Raw genomic sequence first — 14,704 nt, 5'->3', positions numbered from 1 at the left:
GAACTCTGGGAGTTGAAGTCCACAGGTCTTAAAATTGCCAAGGTTGGAGACCACTGTATTAGAGAACTCCTGGAGTATTCATTAGCCAAGGCTTAGGAATGGGACAGTTATAGACCAATAGAACAAATTGTGGAATTATTGCTAAAATGTTTATTAGAGGATATTTCTTATTATCTCACCTTGTCCCCCCTTCTCCTTTAGTGAAAATGTATAAAGCTTTCTTAAGCCTTGGTTCTTGGTTCTTGGCCTTTTGACCAGGAACCCTTTTCCTTGGAGTTCTCCAATAAAAAGTGATCAGAAAACCTGCACCTCATGTCTGGCGTCCATCACTGGCTTCGGCACCAGGCTCTGACCCAAATTGGGAACAACAATCTCATTTGGGTTGCTTTATTTATCATCCATCCCTCACGTATTTTGAAACCACCTTCTTTTCCCTTTCTTTTCTCCCTCCCTCGTCTACTTTCTTCCTTCCTCTCTCCTTTCCCTTCCTTCTTCCCTTACATCTCCCCTACTCCTCTCTTCCTCTTCCCCTTTCTACCCTCTCTCCTTCTCTCCTTCCATCTTCCTTTCCACACCTCTAGCTTCCTTCCTTCCCTCCTCTTCCTCTCATTTCCTCTCCTCCTCTCTTCCTTTCTTTTTCTATTGTTATAGGTGTCTCTTCCAGCTCTTAATTTTTCTTTTCTTGGAGTGGTACTTCCGCAGACCCAAAAATAGTTGAATATCCTTTCTTGTTCCCTTTCCTTCTCAAATCTATCATGATTATGTTTCCCCCCTTTCTATCTTACTTTTGAATATATACTTATATATTATTATTTTCTTCTGTATTTCCCCCTCTCTTCCCCCCCTTTTCTACTTAATGGCATATTGTCTGGGTTCCATAGCTTCCCCTTACTTTCTTTTCTGTATGTCTTTCTCCAACCATTCATAAAACCTTCCCCATGTCTTGAAGTACATTGATTCTTCTTTATCCTTTATTTTCAAAGTCAATCTGTTCGTCTCTACGCAGCCTAGAATTTTCTCTTCTGTTGGTACCTTATTTAATTTCCAATTTTGAGCAAACCATGTTCTTATTTTAGTCCAATACTTCCTTGCTTCTGCACGTCCACCACATACGATAGTATGAACCTGTTGCTTGTTGACACTTTCACTTGATTTATCTTTAAACATCTTAGCTAGTTTTTCCCATTGTCATGTGTCATCTATAAAACATTGTATACAAGTTTTATTTATAGGCTGTTGACATGGTAGGTTTATAGTTTCTTTCCCATAGTTGCTGCCATTTTTCTAGCTCAATCGGGTAACCAAAATTCTTTGACCAGTTTAACATAGTGTCCTTGACCACTTTTTCTTCTAGTCTAATTCTTAATAACTATACAATTTCTTAATTATTTTTCTTCTGTTCCCATCAGTATCTTATCCAGCTCTGTGCTTCCCAACTAAAACCACATTCCCTCTTATCTTTTTCATACCTTTTTTGTTTTTCTGTTATGTTTTTCACCAGGATTTTATAAAAGGGAGGAGGAAGAGGGGGAATCTGGGTAAGACCAGAGGCCATGGGATCCTTGGAGGAAAGCCAAACTGTTTGCCTGGGAGATGTGGGCAATCAAAGAGGGAGCAAAGGGAGTGATATTGAAGGCATGCAGCCCCCCTGGATCTTTTTCTTCAGCCTCCTCCACCTGGAAAATCCCCCCTCCCCTCCAAGAGTTCAGCCATCTGAGCGGGAATCAGCCTTGAACCCAGGACTCCCAGGGGCTCCCCCTTCTTCCACAGAGAATCTCACAGGGATTATCCCAAGATTCCTTAATCTCAGCAACCCAGTTAGGGCCCCCGAAACCATAATTCTCAGGTGCTAGAGAGGCCCCAGATTTATTCTGAATCTCAAGCACTTTCTTCACTTTCCCTGAAACTTGACCTCACTAAATTACAAAAAAGGTTTTGGGACGTTGGAAAAAGTGTAAAGAAGGGCAACTGAAATGAGTAAAGGCCTGGAGACTAAAACAGACAAAGAACGGTTGCAGGATTTGGGTTTGGCCAGTCTAGAGAAAAGGAGGATTACATGATTGCAGTATTCTGGTATTTGGGGGGGCTGCCACAAAGAAGAGGGGGTCAAATTATTCTTCAAAGCACCAGAAGGCAGGAGAAGAAACATCGGATGGAAACTGATCAAGAGGAGAAGCAACCTGGAATGCAGGAGAAACTTCCTAGCAGTGAGGACCATTAACCAGTGGAACAGCTGGACAGTCACTTGTCTGAAACGGTACAGGACAGCGCTGTCAAACCTGTGACCCACGGCCTGGATGTGACAGCGCTAGCCACGCCCGCCCCGGTTTAGCAAAGGGGAGAAAAGTTGCTCCATCACTGGAGCTATTCAAAATGGACCGGAGAGCCGTTTGACTGGGATGATATAAGGCAGGGGTGATTCTAACCTTTTCGGCACTGAGTGCCAAAAGAGTATGCATGCGCCCCCATAATGTAATGAATGGGCGACACCCCTGCACATGCCACCTCTGTGCATGTGCAAACATCTACTGCCCATGCACCCTGTCTCACCCGCATGCATGTGTGTCCTCCGCATGTGCACCCCCCGCATGCACGGCAGAACCCCAAAAAAGCTGGCCGGTGGGGGGTTCACGCGCATGCACAGCAGACCTGAGCTTGGGCAACAGTTCACGTGCCCGCACAGAGGGTTCTACTTCTGGGGTATAAGGTCTCTCCTTCTTTGAGCCAAGAGTTAGACTAGAAGACCTCCAAGGTCCCTTTGAACGATTCTAGGTTCCAGATCAGAGACCCCAAATGATCTTCACTCTGGATGAAAACCCTCCAAGGCTCTTGTGGCAGCTTCAATCTGGAGACATATCTTATTGGGGGGGGGGGGATGTCAGCTTACCAAATATATTACATTAATTCCTTACTTCCTGTCATTCTCCTGTGAAGACAGAATTATTTATATATTCCTCATATTTTTTTTACAGCTGCCCATCTATAAAATGACTGTCCCAGGTTCAGGAATGAAAATCATAACACACCTGAGCTAAATGTTGTTTCCAGCAAAGAGAATAAAGCCAGCCCAACCTCTTGTATAGGCTGCAGCCAACTGTCACTCATCAGAACATTTACTCTATTGCTAGGCAGTGGCCAATAGGATCTCATTCCTGCTGTCCTTTTTCACAGGTAAATTTTAGTTTCTTTTCTTTTTCTTTGCCCAACTTATTTGTCAACCATTTTCCCAGCAGAGTTGGAAAGCTAAAATTTCTTTTTTTCTTTTATTCATAATTCATCTTTATTTCCATTTCACTTACTGATAATACACACACTATTTATTAGTCAACTAATTATCTATTATCATAAATAATGGCCTCTGTGGAAGTTTAATTTGGTGAGTAATAGTTGTTCTGTTCGGGAATTTTTAAACCGTTTCTTTTTTTAAAAAAATCTAATCCAAAACCACTTGTGTTTTCTTCTTGCCTTTTCTCTTTAAATTTACTTTTACCTTAAACTATCCCCTTATAAAACTTTGGATGCATCCCAAACTCTTCTTACACTTAATCCTGGAAAGGATTAGATGGCTAACAGTTATATCGGCACGTACCAAACGCATGTGCCTGCCCACACCTGTAAGGCAATGCGCACGCAAAATCTCGTATGTGCCCTACCCCACCCCCGTACGCATAACTTCCTATGCCCCCCTCCCATCCCCTGCAATCCACGCGTGACCACCCACCACCCCGCAGTCTGTTTTTGGCCTAGCAGGCCTTCCTAAAGCCTCCTGGGACCAAAAACGGGTATGCATGGCAGAGATTTGAAAAACAGCGGGCCGGCAGGAGGCAGGCGCAATGGAGCTGAGCAGGGCAACGGCTCCTCTGCCCACATGCCATAGATTCCCCATCACCGAATTAGAGCATGTAATTGTCAAGCTTAGCCCTGCTTGTAACTTAAAATGTGTATTCTCAGCAACTGAGTAGAATAGAGTAGAGTATAGAATAGAATAATGGAATGTAGAATTAGATTAGATTAGATTAGAATAGAATAGAATAGAATTCAAGTGTGATTGGACAGAGAAGGAATTTGTCTTTGGTGTATATTCTCTCAGTCTACATAAAAGAAAAGATACATTCATCACGAATGTGGAGATAATAACTCAAATAAACTCTGGATTACATGCCAGAAAATGAATTCCTTTCCCATCTGACGTGACGCCGGCGCCGCCGTTTACGACACGAGTGATAGCCCTGGTATTGCGTCTCTTACTTGAGAAGGGGGCTGGACTAGAAGACCTCCAAGGTCCCTTCCAACAACTCTATTCTATTCTGATTCTAGTCCCCCTCCAGAGATGCTTCTCTTCCTCTGCCTCCAACCCAGCCTATTTAATCAACAAGATCCTGCCAACACGATCCTGCCAAAGTTTTTGAAAAGCTGCTGCATTGATATTTTCCCTGAGCAAACAACCAGGAACAGCCCAAGGATGCTTCCTGATTACTAAGGAATAACAATACATTTTAAATATAAGTAGTCCTCGACTTAAAGCAGTTCATTTAGTGACCATTCAGTTAGAATGGCTCTGAAAAAAGTGACTTATGACCATTTTTCACAGCATCCTCATGATCTCTTGATCAAAATTCAGATGTTCAGCAACTGGTTCATATTTACGATGGTTGGTGTGTCCCAGGGACACGTGATCCCCTTTTGTGACCTTCTGGCAAGCAAAGTCCATGGGGAAGCCAGATTTACCTAACAACGGAGGCAAGCAAGGTTGTAAAATGGGGCAAAGCTCAGTTAAGACAAATGTCTCACCTAACAATCGAATTTTTGGGTTCAGGCATGGACATAAGTCAAGGACCACCTGTATTTTTAATTTTGCAAATTTGTCTCTAACTGGGAGGCTTCTGAAATGGAAGAAGGAACATCTGAGGAGGCAAATCTCTGCCTGTCCCAGAAAAACAGCTCTGGGGTTGTTGGGCTTTAGGATGGGATACAGGGGAGAAAATGAAAATCAAAGAAAAGGATCTTTAGGAAGATTATTTATTCCAAGGAGTTTTTCTCACTAGACTCCGACCCTGCAGCATTCACACCGCAACCTGAACCTAATTTATCCATTGCAACAACCTCTCAGTTGGCCTATAACACACAAGCCTTCTGAGAAATGGGCTGGGTCCTCTCAGCACCCAGAAAAAAACTACGAAGCCCCCCACCCCAAATAAGACGCAGCAGGTGGAGGGGGTTGGGCAAAGGCAGCCAGGAAGTGAGTGAACTGACCTGATCCCCTGAAAACGCTGCTTTCCAGCAACCTCCACTTAGGGGGAGGGAAAGAACTGCGCTTGGGGTCGCCCAGGTAGACCTGACCCGCATCTAGAGGGGCAACCCTTGTCCTGTTCCCAGAGGGGCTGGGGGGGGGGTGGCAGCAGCCGAGTCCAGGCAACCCTTAAGGCCTGTTCTGAAAGCATGCAGAGCGGACTAGAAAGACAACCGAACCAAGAATCCTTTTTTCAGAATAATCTGTTTGGGGAGTTGGGGGGGGGGGAGGGAGAAAGAGAGAGATTTCCTACTAGCAGAAAAAGGGGGAGAAACCCCCATGCCCCCAAAAGGACTCACCGAAGCAGCTCTCCCGGAGGGCCACCAACACTAACACCAAGAGCAAGAGGGGCGCAGAACGAAGAGCCATCCTGGCCGCGATCCTCAACCTGCCCCACGCTTTCCGGAAATCGCAGACAAAAAAACAACCACCTGCCCCGCTGATCTACAGAGCAACAATCCAGAGCAGGCTGGCGATTGGCCAAGGTTAACCATTAAGTGTGGGGGAAGTGTATTGAGTTGTCGTCATAATTGTTCGGCAGACGCCCAGGCTGAACGGGTGGGAGGGGCGGGAGAGGGGAGAAAAGCGAAAGTTCATTCTGAAAACCCTCCCAGGGATGCCGTCTCTTGGAGGGGAAGAACTGCGGGGCTGGGGAAAACGAGAGGATTATTTGGGGCTGGGGAAAGGAGGGGTGCGGTAAAGGGACCGTGAGAACAATTAATCCATGAAATCGCTTCTTTCCTGGAGTTGTAGGTGCTCCATCACTGGAGATGTTCAGAAACGGACCGGACAACCATTTGATCTGGATAGTACATAAAGATCTCTCCTTCCTTGAACCGAGAGTTAGACTAGAAGACCTCCAAGGTCCCTTTGAATGATTCTATCTTCTAGGACAGAAGCTCCAAATGATCTTCACTCTGGATGAAAACGCTCAAAGGCTCTTGTGGCAGCTTCAAGATGAAGGCGTGTCTTTTTTTTGGGGGGGGGGGACATCAACTTACCAAATGCAAGACATTAATTCTCTAATTCCTATTATTCTCCTGCAAAGACAGAACTATTGATTGATTGATTGATTGATTGATACCTCATATCTACACAGCCACCTGTCTCTAAAACGTGACTCTGTGTCATAAAATAAAAAAACAGTACGTAAAATTAAAAAAAAACATGAAAAACATTATGCAAAAAGGAAGGAAGGCTATGATCAGCAATGCAGCCCCATTGCTTGAGATCCCAAAGCCTATCCACACAAGTCTATTTTAAGAGGCTTTAAGAGAAGGATATCCAGGATGGCTACAGCAGAAAAAGCCCATACTTCGTCTTTAAGAGCTGATGGGGTGGACAGATATCAAATAGGACTTTGGAGGTCTTCTAGTCCAACCCCTGCTCAAGCAGGAGACCCTATACCATTTCAGACAAGTGATAGTCCAATCTCTTTTTTTAAAGAGTTTTTTTATTTTTAAACAAACATAAACAGACAAAACAAAACAGAAACATAAAATCATCTTCAATTACGAACAGTGTGTCTGATTGGTTACAAGTTTTTGTGCATTCTTTCCATCACTTATCATTTATATAAAATCACATATTAACAAGTCAAATATGTTTAAATATCTAATTGTTATTATGCCTCATTTGTTTGATTATCACTATTATATCTTCATTTTAAACGAGATATAGTAGATATTGGGTTCATTTATATTATAACAATTCATAACATTATCCTAAATGTCTTCAATAATAAAATCTTTTTTATATTCTATATCATTCTATTTTTATATATACAACATTTTCTGATATCTTTCATTTCCATGTTTTTTTAAGTAACCACTGGTAGAACAAGTCCCATATCCTATAAAGTTTATCTTCTTGTTCTGTAATTTCAAATGTCAATTTACTCATTTCAGCACATTCCATTATTTTGTGAATAACTTCCTCCTGCATTGGTATTTTCTCATTTTTCCAGTTTTTAGCAAATACAATTCTAGCTGCTGCTAACATGTTTACAATCAAATATTTCAGTTCTCTGTTGTATGTTTCTGGTATAATTCCCAATAAAAAAATCTCTGGTTTAAAGTCTATATGTTTTTGTATCATTTTTTCCAACCAATTGTGGATTTTAGTCCAATATCTTTTAGCTTCTGTGCAAGTCCACCATATATGGTAATATGAGCCTGGTATCTGAAGGCATTTCCAACACTTTTCCGATTTATTCTTGAACATTCTCGCTATTCTCATCAGGGATAAGTGCCACCTGTAAAACATCTTGTACAAAGTTTCTTTATATGCTGTTGACATTGTCATTTTATAATTTTGAGACCACAATTTCTGCCAATTCTCTAAATCAATCCCATATCCAAAAAAATTTCTCCCAAGCAATCATAGATTCTTTAATTTGTTCTTTTTCTAGCTTAACCTCTAACAAATATCCCTATAGTTTTTTGATTATCTTTTCATCAGTGCCCATCAAAATTTTATCTAAGTCAGTCATTTTATCATGGAAACCTTCCATTTTAAGATCTTTATCATATCTAGACTGTATTTGTGCATATGAAAATCAGTTCACCTTTATACCTTGCTGTTCCAGTTCTTGCATAGAATTAAGTTCACCCTTTGCATTCAACATTTCACCATATCTGTTTGTTCCTTTTTGTATGTTATTGGATATGAAAATGCTTCAATAGTTGATAACCAAACTGGAATTTTAAAATAATGTTGCCTTTTAATCTTTTAATCCCAATTTAACAACAAAGCCTCATGAATATAATGTCTTCTAAAATACCCCTGTGTTTTACATCCAGTCTCTTTTTGGAGTGATGGAGCACCCACAACCTTTGAAGGCAACTTCTGTTCCATTTGTTGTTGGCTTTCACAGTTCTCCTTAAGTCTAGATTGCTTCTCTCCTTGGATAGTTTCCATCCATTGTTTTTCTTACCTTTTGGTGCTTTGGAAAATAGTTTGATCCCCTCATCTCTGTAGGAGCCCCTCCAATATTGGAACATTGCTATCATGTCCCCCCTAGTCCTTCTTTTCATTAGACTAGGCATGCCCAATTTCTACAGCATTCATATGTTTTAGCCTCCAGACTCCAGTCCCCTAATCATTCTAGCTGCTCTTCTCTGCACTCTTTCCAGAGTCTCAACATCTTTGTTATATTGGGGCGACCATTGGATCCATTGTTCTCCCTAGTGGCGGAGGCAGCATCCAGACTGGGTCAACCTTCATCCACTCATCTCGAGGACTGGGTCTGATATCGTTGTTTAACCACGCCCCTGCTAGGTAGACCAGCTTTAGCCCTCGATGGGGGCGGCTGCCTCATCGCTTTCTCCGGTCTTTAAACAACGTTGGATGTGGATTGAAAAGAGTTGGAGGCTCAATTAAGGCGTTTGTGAGATAATAGGGAGTGCCAGAAAGTCACCCCAGTATCAAAGCCCCTCGTGGGACAGTGGATTTGGAGGGGTCTGCGCCTCAAAACCCTGTCAGGGTAGATAGACTGTCGCTTGGGCAGAAGCGACTCAAACGGCGTTAATCAGCTTCCCGCACTTTGTAACAGCCCGCTGGCTGTCAGCTTCGCTTTCCCTATTTAAAACGCTTATCTTCAGAAAAGAAACCATTTGGCTCCCTGCTCCTTATTTTCAAACAAAGAAACTATTTGAGTCCCTGCTGGGAACACGCTCCGCAACTCCTGTCCAGCAGTTGAGAGGCAGCCTGTGGCTATATAAATACAAAACGGTGCCGTGGAGCGAACCACAGGGGGTTTTTGTGAGTAAAAATAAAAGTGTAAAAAGTGCTTCGGAGCGCCGCTAGTGTGACTGAGCCTCAGGGCGAATTTTACCTTACTGTTTAGCGCGCGCTTCGTGACAGTTTAGAAAAGGCGCGAATCGCCATTTTGAACGCCTGTCAGTTGGTAACATGGTGCAGAAATCTCCATACCGGCTCCTGAATTTCCTGCGGAGGCTCAAGTATCCAACACACCTGAAGCGGCCTCAGTGCCTCATTCCTCCCCGCAGCCCTCTACTTCTGATGGCAGGGAAGCAGCCAGGGCTAGCAAAAAGACAGCACAAGCCTCAGTTAAAGAGAAAAAAAATCAAAGTTCACGCTATGAGAAACAGAAGGACAAAGCCTTAAAGAGAATTCATAAGAAGGCAGCCAGTAAAAAGGCTTCTTCTTCTACTCTGCCATCTGATCTGACACCTCCAGCTCAGAGCCACCTTTCACTGATGCTCTCCCCAGGAGGCAGGCAAAACAGAGAGCCTTCTGCTAATCCAATATACCCCATTGATGTCTCAAATATCTGGGTCTACCTCAGGGGCTCCAAGCCCCTCTACCTGTTAGAGATGACATACTTCCACCAGCTGTCCAAAGGATGGATGCAGCTATTATGGGGCAATCCTATGTATTTGCCTAACCTTCAAGATGTTATTGCCAGTGCCATCTCACAGGGCATCACAGCAGGGTTGCAGCAAAGGGATGCCCTGACACAAAAGCAGGCCCCTGTCCCTGCAACAATACCACCAGCTCAGGCTCCAGTGGCGCCCTCTGCAGGGCAGGTGACATCTGATCAGGAAGAGCAGGGTGACTCCTCTGAATCAGAGGAGGGTGAACTTAAGGAGGCTGAGCTTTCCGAGGATGAGGGCAGGGAGACGGAGCAAAAAGCCTTCTCAGGCCTCTTCCCTCCAATCCCTGCTCTACCAGGCCAAAGTAGCCTCAAAGATTGAGTCTCAGCCAGCGGCTTCAACCCCCAGGCCAACAACTGTCTGCGCTGAATCTTTATATTTGGAGCAATCTCTTCCAGCAGAAACAGTACCTATGCCAAAAATATTTGTCGACTTAATTCAACATCAATGGGCAAATCCCACATCTGGGCTAAGCCCTTTGGCTTCAGATAATTTTTTTTTCAATGTAGCTAATGAATTGGCTCAGTTCATGTCCATCCCTTCGATTGACGCTCCTGTAATTGCACTATACACTCCAGCTTAGATGCCAGGAGCCCCAGAGGATGTCCTGAAGCCAGAAGAGCAGACCTCACACTGCAGAGGGGACATCAGGCTGCTGCTTGGGCGGTAAGGGCTTCTACCACGGCCTCCTTTTTCATCCGACCTTGTCTTCTTTGGCTTCAGGATCTTCAGCAGCATATCCCAACTGCGGATATACGCGCGCACCAGGACATTGCGAAGCTAGTGGCAGCGGTGCAATTCGCCTCGGATGCCACCCTGTCATCTGCAAGATTTGCAGCTAGGGCCATGGCCTCATCGGTGGCATCACTCAGACTGCTGTGGCTCCAGGAGTGGCAGGCCGATGTGTGCCATAAGTGGAGACTGGCTTCTGCTCCGTTTAAAGGCAGTTCCCTCTTTGGGGATGTGTTGGATCCCTACTTGGTGGAGAATAAGGATAAGAGGAAGGTCCTCCCTACCGCACCTAAAAAAGGCTTCAATCATCCAGGTCCTTATCCCAGGCGTCTGTCCTTTCGAGGGCAAGACTTTGGTTCATCCTTTCGTAACCAGGACTATGGTTCTTCCTTTAGGGGGAACTATGGAAACCAGGGATATAGGCAGCAGGGAGGATACTCTGTCAGACAGAGAGCCCAGCCTGACCGATATCAGCGGGGAAAGTCCTCCAGGCGTCCCTTTCAGGGAGGGGGGTACCTTATTACCGCAGAACATAGTTCCACGGGGAACAGTTATCCCATAGGGGGTAGGTTAGCCATGTTTGCTGATGTGTGGGACACAACTACCTCCGACATTTGGGTCAGGTCAACTGTTAGAGAAGGGCTAACCCTTGAGTTTACCTCCAGCCCCCCTAGGATCTTCAGGACCTGCCCGGTCTCCTCCAACCCAGCTCGCAGACGCCTTATGCAAGAGGCGATTCAACATTTCATTGACATTCGGGCAATACAACCGATACCGGTGGACGAATGCGAGTTGGGTTTTTATTCAATCCTCTTTGTAATTCCTAAGGCCTCGGGGGGCTGGAGAGCCATTCTAGATCTTAAGAAATTAAACAGGTTCATTTGTTACAAGCGGTTTAAGATGCATTCTTTGCATACCATTTTGGGTTCCATCAGAGAGGGTGATTTTTTAACTTCAATCGACTTAATGGAGGCGTACCTCCATATTCCTATTTTTTCACACCACAGGCAGTTTCTACATTTTTCATATCTAGGGCAGCATTTCCAATACACTGCCCTCCCCTTTGGACTGTCATCAGCATCCCGGGTATTTACAAAAGTGTTAGCGTCATTGGTCGCAGCACTACGGGAGGTGCCTATTAGAATTCAGGCTTACCTTGATGATATCCTTATTCAATCTTCGTCACCTAAACAGGCATGTAGGGATCTGGCATCTACCATTCAGGTCCTCCAGAACCATGGGTTTTCGATCAACATCCCAAAGAGTCACTTCCATCCTACCACCAGGTTGGTGCATTTGGAAGCGTTGATCGATACGGTTGAATGCAGGGTTTACTTGTCTCGTGAGAGACAAGAAAATCTCAGGGCCTTGGCAAGTCAGGTGGCCGGGACATACAGGTGCTCACTGGCTTCCCTATCTAAGTTACTGGGAACCATGGTGTCGGCCATTGGGATTGTTCCGTGGGCGCGTTTGCATTCCAGACGCCTACAATGGTTCCTCTTGCCTTTTCAGTGAAGACTCTTAAGCTGTTCCCTGGCCAAGGTGCGCATACCGGCGGAGGTCACCCGTTCCATCAGGTGGTGGACGTCTCAGGCCATCACGAAAGGCTGCCTTTTCAAGGACCAGGACTTATTGACAGTCACGACAGATGCCAGCCTTTTCGGCTGGGGGGGCTACCCTTCAGGCGCAGGTAGCACAGGGCCAGTGGGACCAGGTAGACAGCTCCCACAATATAAACTGGCTGGAGTTGAGGGCGGCTCATCTGGCCCTACACCATTTCCTTCCACTGGTGGTGGGCAGACATGTGCTTGTGTTAAAGGACAATGTGTCTGCAAAGGCACATATCAACCAACAGGGGAGTACCAAATCACGGTCCCTCATGGACGAAGCCATGAACTTGGGGCTTTGGGCCGAGAGGAACTTGCTTTCTCTCACAGCGGAGCATATCTCAGGGGTAGCGAATGTGCAGGCAGATTGGCTCAGTCGCAAGGTTCTGGACAATGCCGAGTGGCAACTGAACCCCTCTATCTTCCAGGACATTGTGGACAGATTTGGCATGCCGGTGATAGATCTATTCGCCACCCCCAACAACAGCCACCTCCCACAGTTCTTCACTCGGTTCCCAGCACATTGATTGGAGGGGGTGCATCGTGATGCAGATGGCCACCAGGCCTCCTATACGCTTTTCCACCATTGCCTCTTCTTCCCAGAGTAATTCAGAAGATACTTGTGGAGAAGGCCGAGGTCGTGTTAGTCGCCCCCCACTGGCCACGCAGGACTTGGTTCACCGACCTGCGAACACTTTTGGTGGACAGACCCTGGAGGATCTCTCAGGACAGGATCTCCCTCCATCAGGGGTCACTGGAGCACCCGGACCCTCAGTGGTTCCAGGTGACTGCCTGGCGTTTGAGCGGAGCGTCCTGGGGGGTACAATTTCTCCTCCAAGGTCATCAAGACGATTCAGGCCGATAGACGGCCTTCCACCGACAGAATTTACGACACCACCTGGAAATCTTTCTAGGTAACAGAGTTACATCACCTACCATAGGCAGGTGGTTGAAGGCCTGTATTTCAATGGCGTATCAATCTGAATCTGCCCAGGTGCCGGGTAGGATTACAGCACATTCAACAAGAAGTGCGTCCACTTCAACGGCCTGGGCGGCTCAGGCCTCCTTACAGGAAATATGCAGGGCGGCTACTTGGGCCTCTCCATCGGCCTTTATTAAGAACTACAAGATGGACTCATTTGCAGTATCAGATGCGGCTTTTGGTCTCAGAGTACTACAGTCAGTATTTAGGGCTGACGCTTAGACCCTCCCTGGGACAGCTGCAACTTTGGTACGTTCCAGTCTGGATACTGCTACCACTAGGGAGAAAGGGTGTTGGTCCTTACCTGAGACGCCTCTTCTCCTAGGGTGGAGGCAGCATCCAGTCCCTCCCTGATATCATATTATAAAAATAATGGCTTTCTGTCTGGATGGTCTCCTGGGATGAGCCGATAGACAGAGAAAGGAAGCAGTATGCTTCCTCCCATATTTGGGCATACCAGGGGTTGTGACACAATAAATACCTATTTCCCTGGCCTAGCTGATAAAGGAGGAGAGCCTGTGGCTTAGTGGCTAACACAACTGCCTAATATGTAATACAGCCCAGGTTCAAATCCCAGTAAGGGTATGGCAAGCTGATGAGAACTAAATAGCTTGAAATAGATCTATACTAGCCTCCCTTTATTTATTTATCAGCACAAATGCAACACAAATATATATATTTATATTTATATAAATTAAAAAATTAAATAAATAAATAAAAATAAAAAGTTGTCTTTAGATGGTATGAGTTGTTCCAGGAGCTTGAATTGTGTGACTGACCAATACATTAGAATTCAGCAGGAGCTACACCTTGAGTTCCGGAGAAAATGAATATTCCAACTGAGACGGATGACGCATTGGGTCTGGAGTTTCTTTGTCTAAAGCTGGTCTACCTAGCAAGGGTTAAACAATGTTATCAGACCCAGTCCTTGAGATGTGGATGAAGGTTAACCCAGTCTGGATGCTGCCTCCACCCTAGGAGAAGAGGCGTCTCAGGTAAGGACCAACGCCCTTTCCAAGTGTGGTCTTACTAAAGCTTTGTAAAGTGCTACTAGAAGTTGACATAATTGTGATACTATCCCTCTATTAAATGCAGCCTAGAATTGCAGTGGCTTTTTGGGGGGCTGCTGCACATGGCTGGCTCATATTCAAGTGATTGTCCACTCCAAGATCCATTTCACAGTTTCACCAAGTCTGTACCTCTGCAGTTGGTTTTTCTTGCCTAAGTATGTCCCAAAGGAGCTTTTTCAAGAGGCAACTGAACTTCCTGGTTTTTCTCTGAAGACGTTTCACTTCTCATCCAAGAAGCTTCTTCAGTGCACCTTTGGGACAACCATGACCTGGATGACTGAGATCTCCATAGACCTGCCTAAGTATAAAACCTTACTTTTATCTATGTTGAATTTCATTTTCTTAGATAGGGCCCAATGTCCTTTTGGATGCTGAGCTTGTCTTCTGGGATGTTGGGCATTCCTACTAGCTGGGTGTCATCTGCAAATCTGATGAATTCCCCTTCGATCCCTGGAACTAAGTCATTTATTGAAGAGTCCTGGACCTGAAATTCGGCATATCCCACTGCTTTCTTCCCTCCATGTCAATGTAGTTCCATAGAGGACTACACATTGGTATGATTTGTCAGCCAGTTACAAACTTATATGTTGGTGCGGGAAAACATGTTTTTCGAAGAGAAGCTTACA

The 14,704-nt window shown here is 45.1% G+C and overlaps 1 protein-coding gene across 2 annotated transcripts in view; it reads right to left on the bottom strand.

Moving 5' to 3' along the window:
* LOC106546495 (major histocompatibility complex class I-related protein 1-like) overlaps positions 1-14,704 on the bottom strand; it is a 56,957-nt gene that overhangs the window by 10,945 nt on the left and 31,308 nt on the right. Inside the window, exon 1 of one of the 2 annotated variants that reach the window (XM_087711319.1) lies at positions 5,590-5,713. The exons of the other annotated variant lie outside the window; for it this stretch is intronic. Within the exon in view, the coding sequence (XP_087567445.1) occupies positions 5,590-5,659 (70 nt within the window). The 5' untranslated portion in view covers positions 5,660-5,713. Of the gene's footprint in view, positions 1-5,589; positions 5,714-14,704 lie in introns of those variants that run through there. 2 annotated transcript variants of the gene reach the window in all.

The sequence above is a fragment of the Thamnophis sirtalis genome, unplaced genomic scaffold (assembly GCF_051295495.1).
Source record: "Thamnophis sirtalis isolate CommonGarterSnake01/CBP01778 unplaced genomic scaffold, rThaSir2_p1.2 scaffold_3, whole genome shotgun sequence".
NCBI classification, from domain to species: Eukaryota; Metazoa; Chordata; class Lepidosauria; order Squamata; family Natricidae; genus Thamnophis; species Thamnophis sirtalis.
This window is presented reverse-complemented; position numbering and strand designations above follow the sequence as displayed.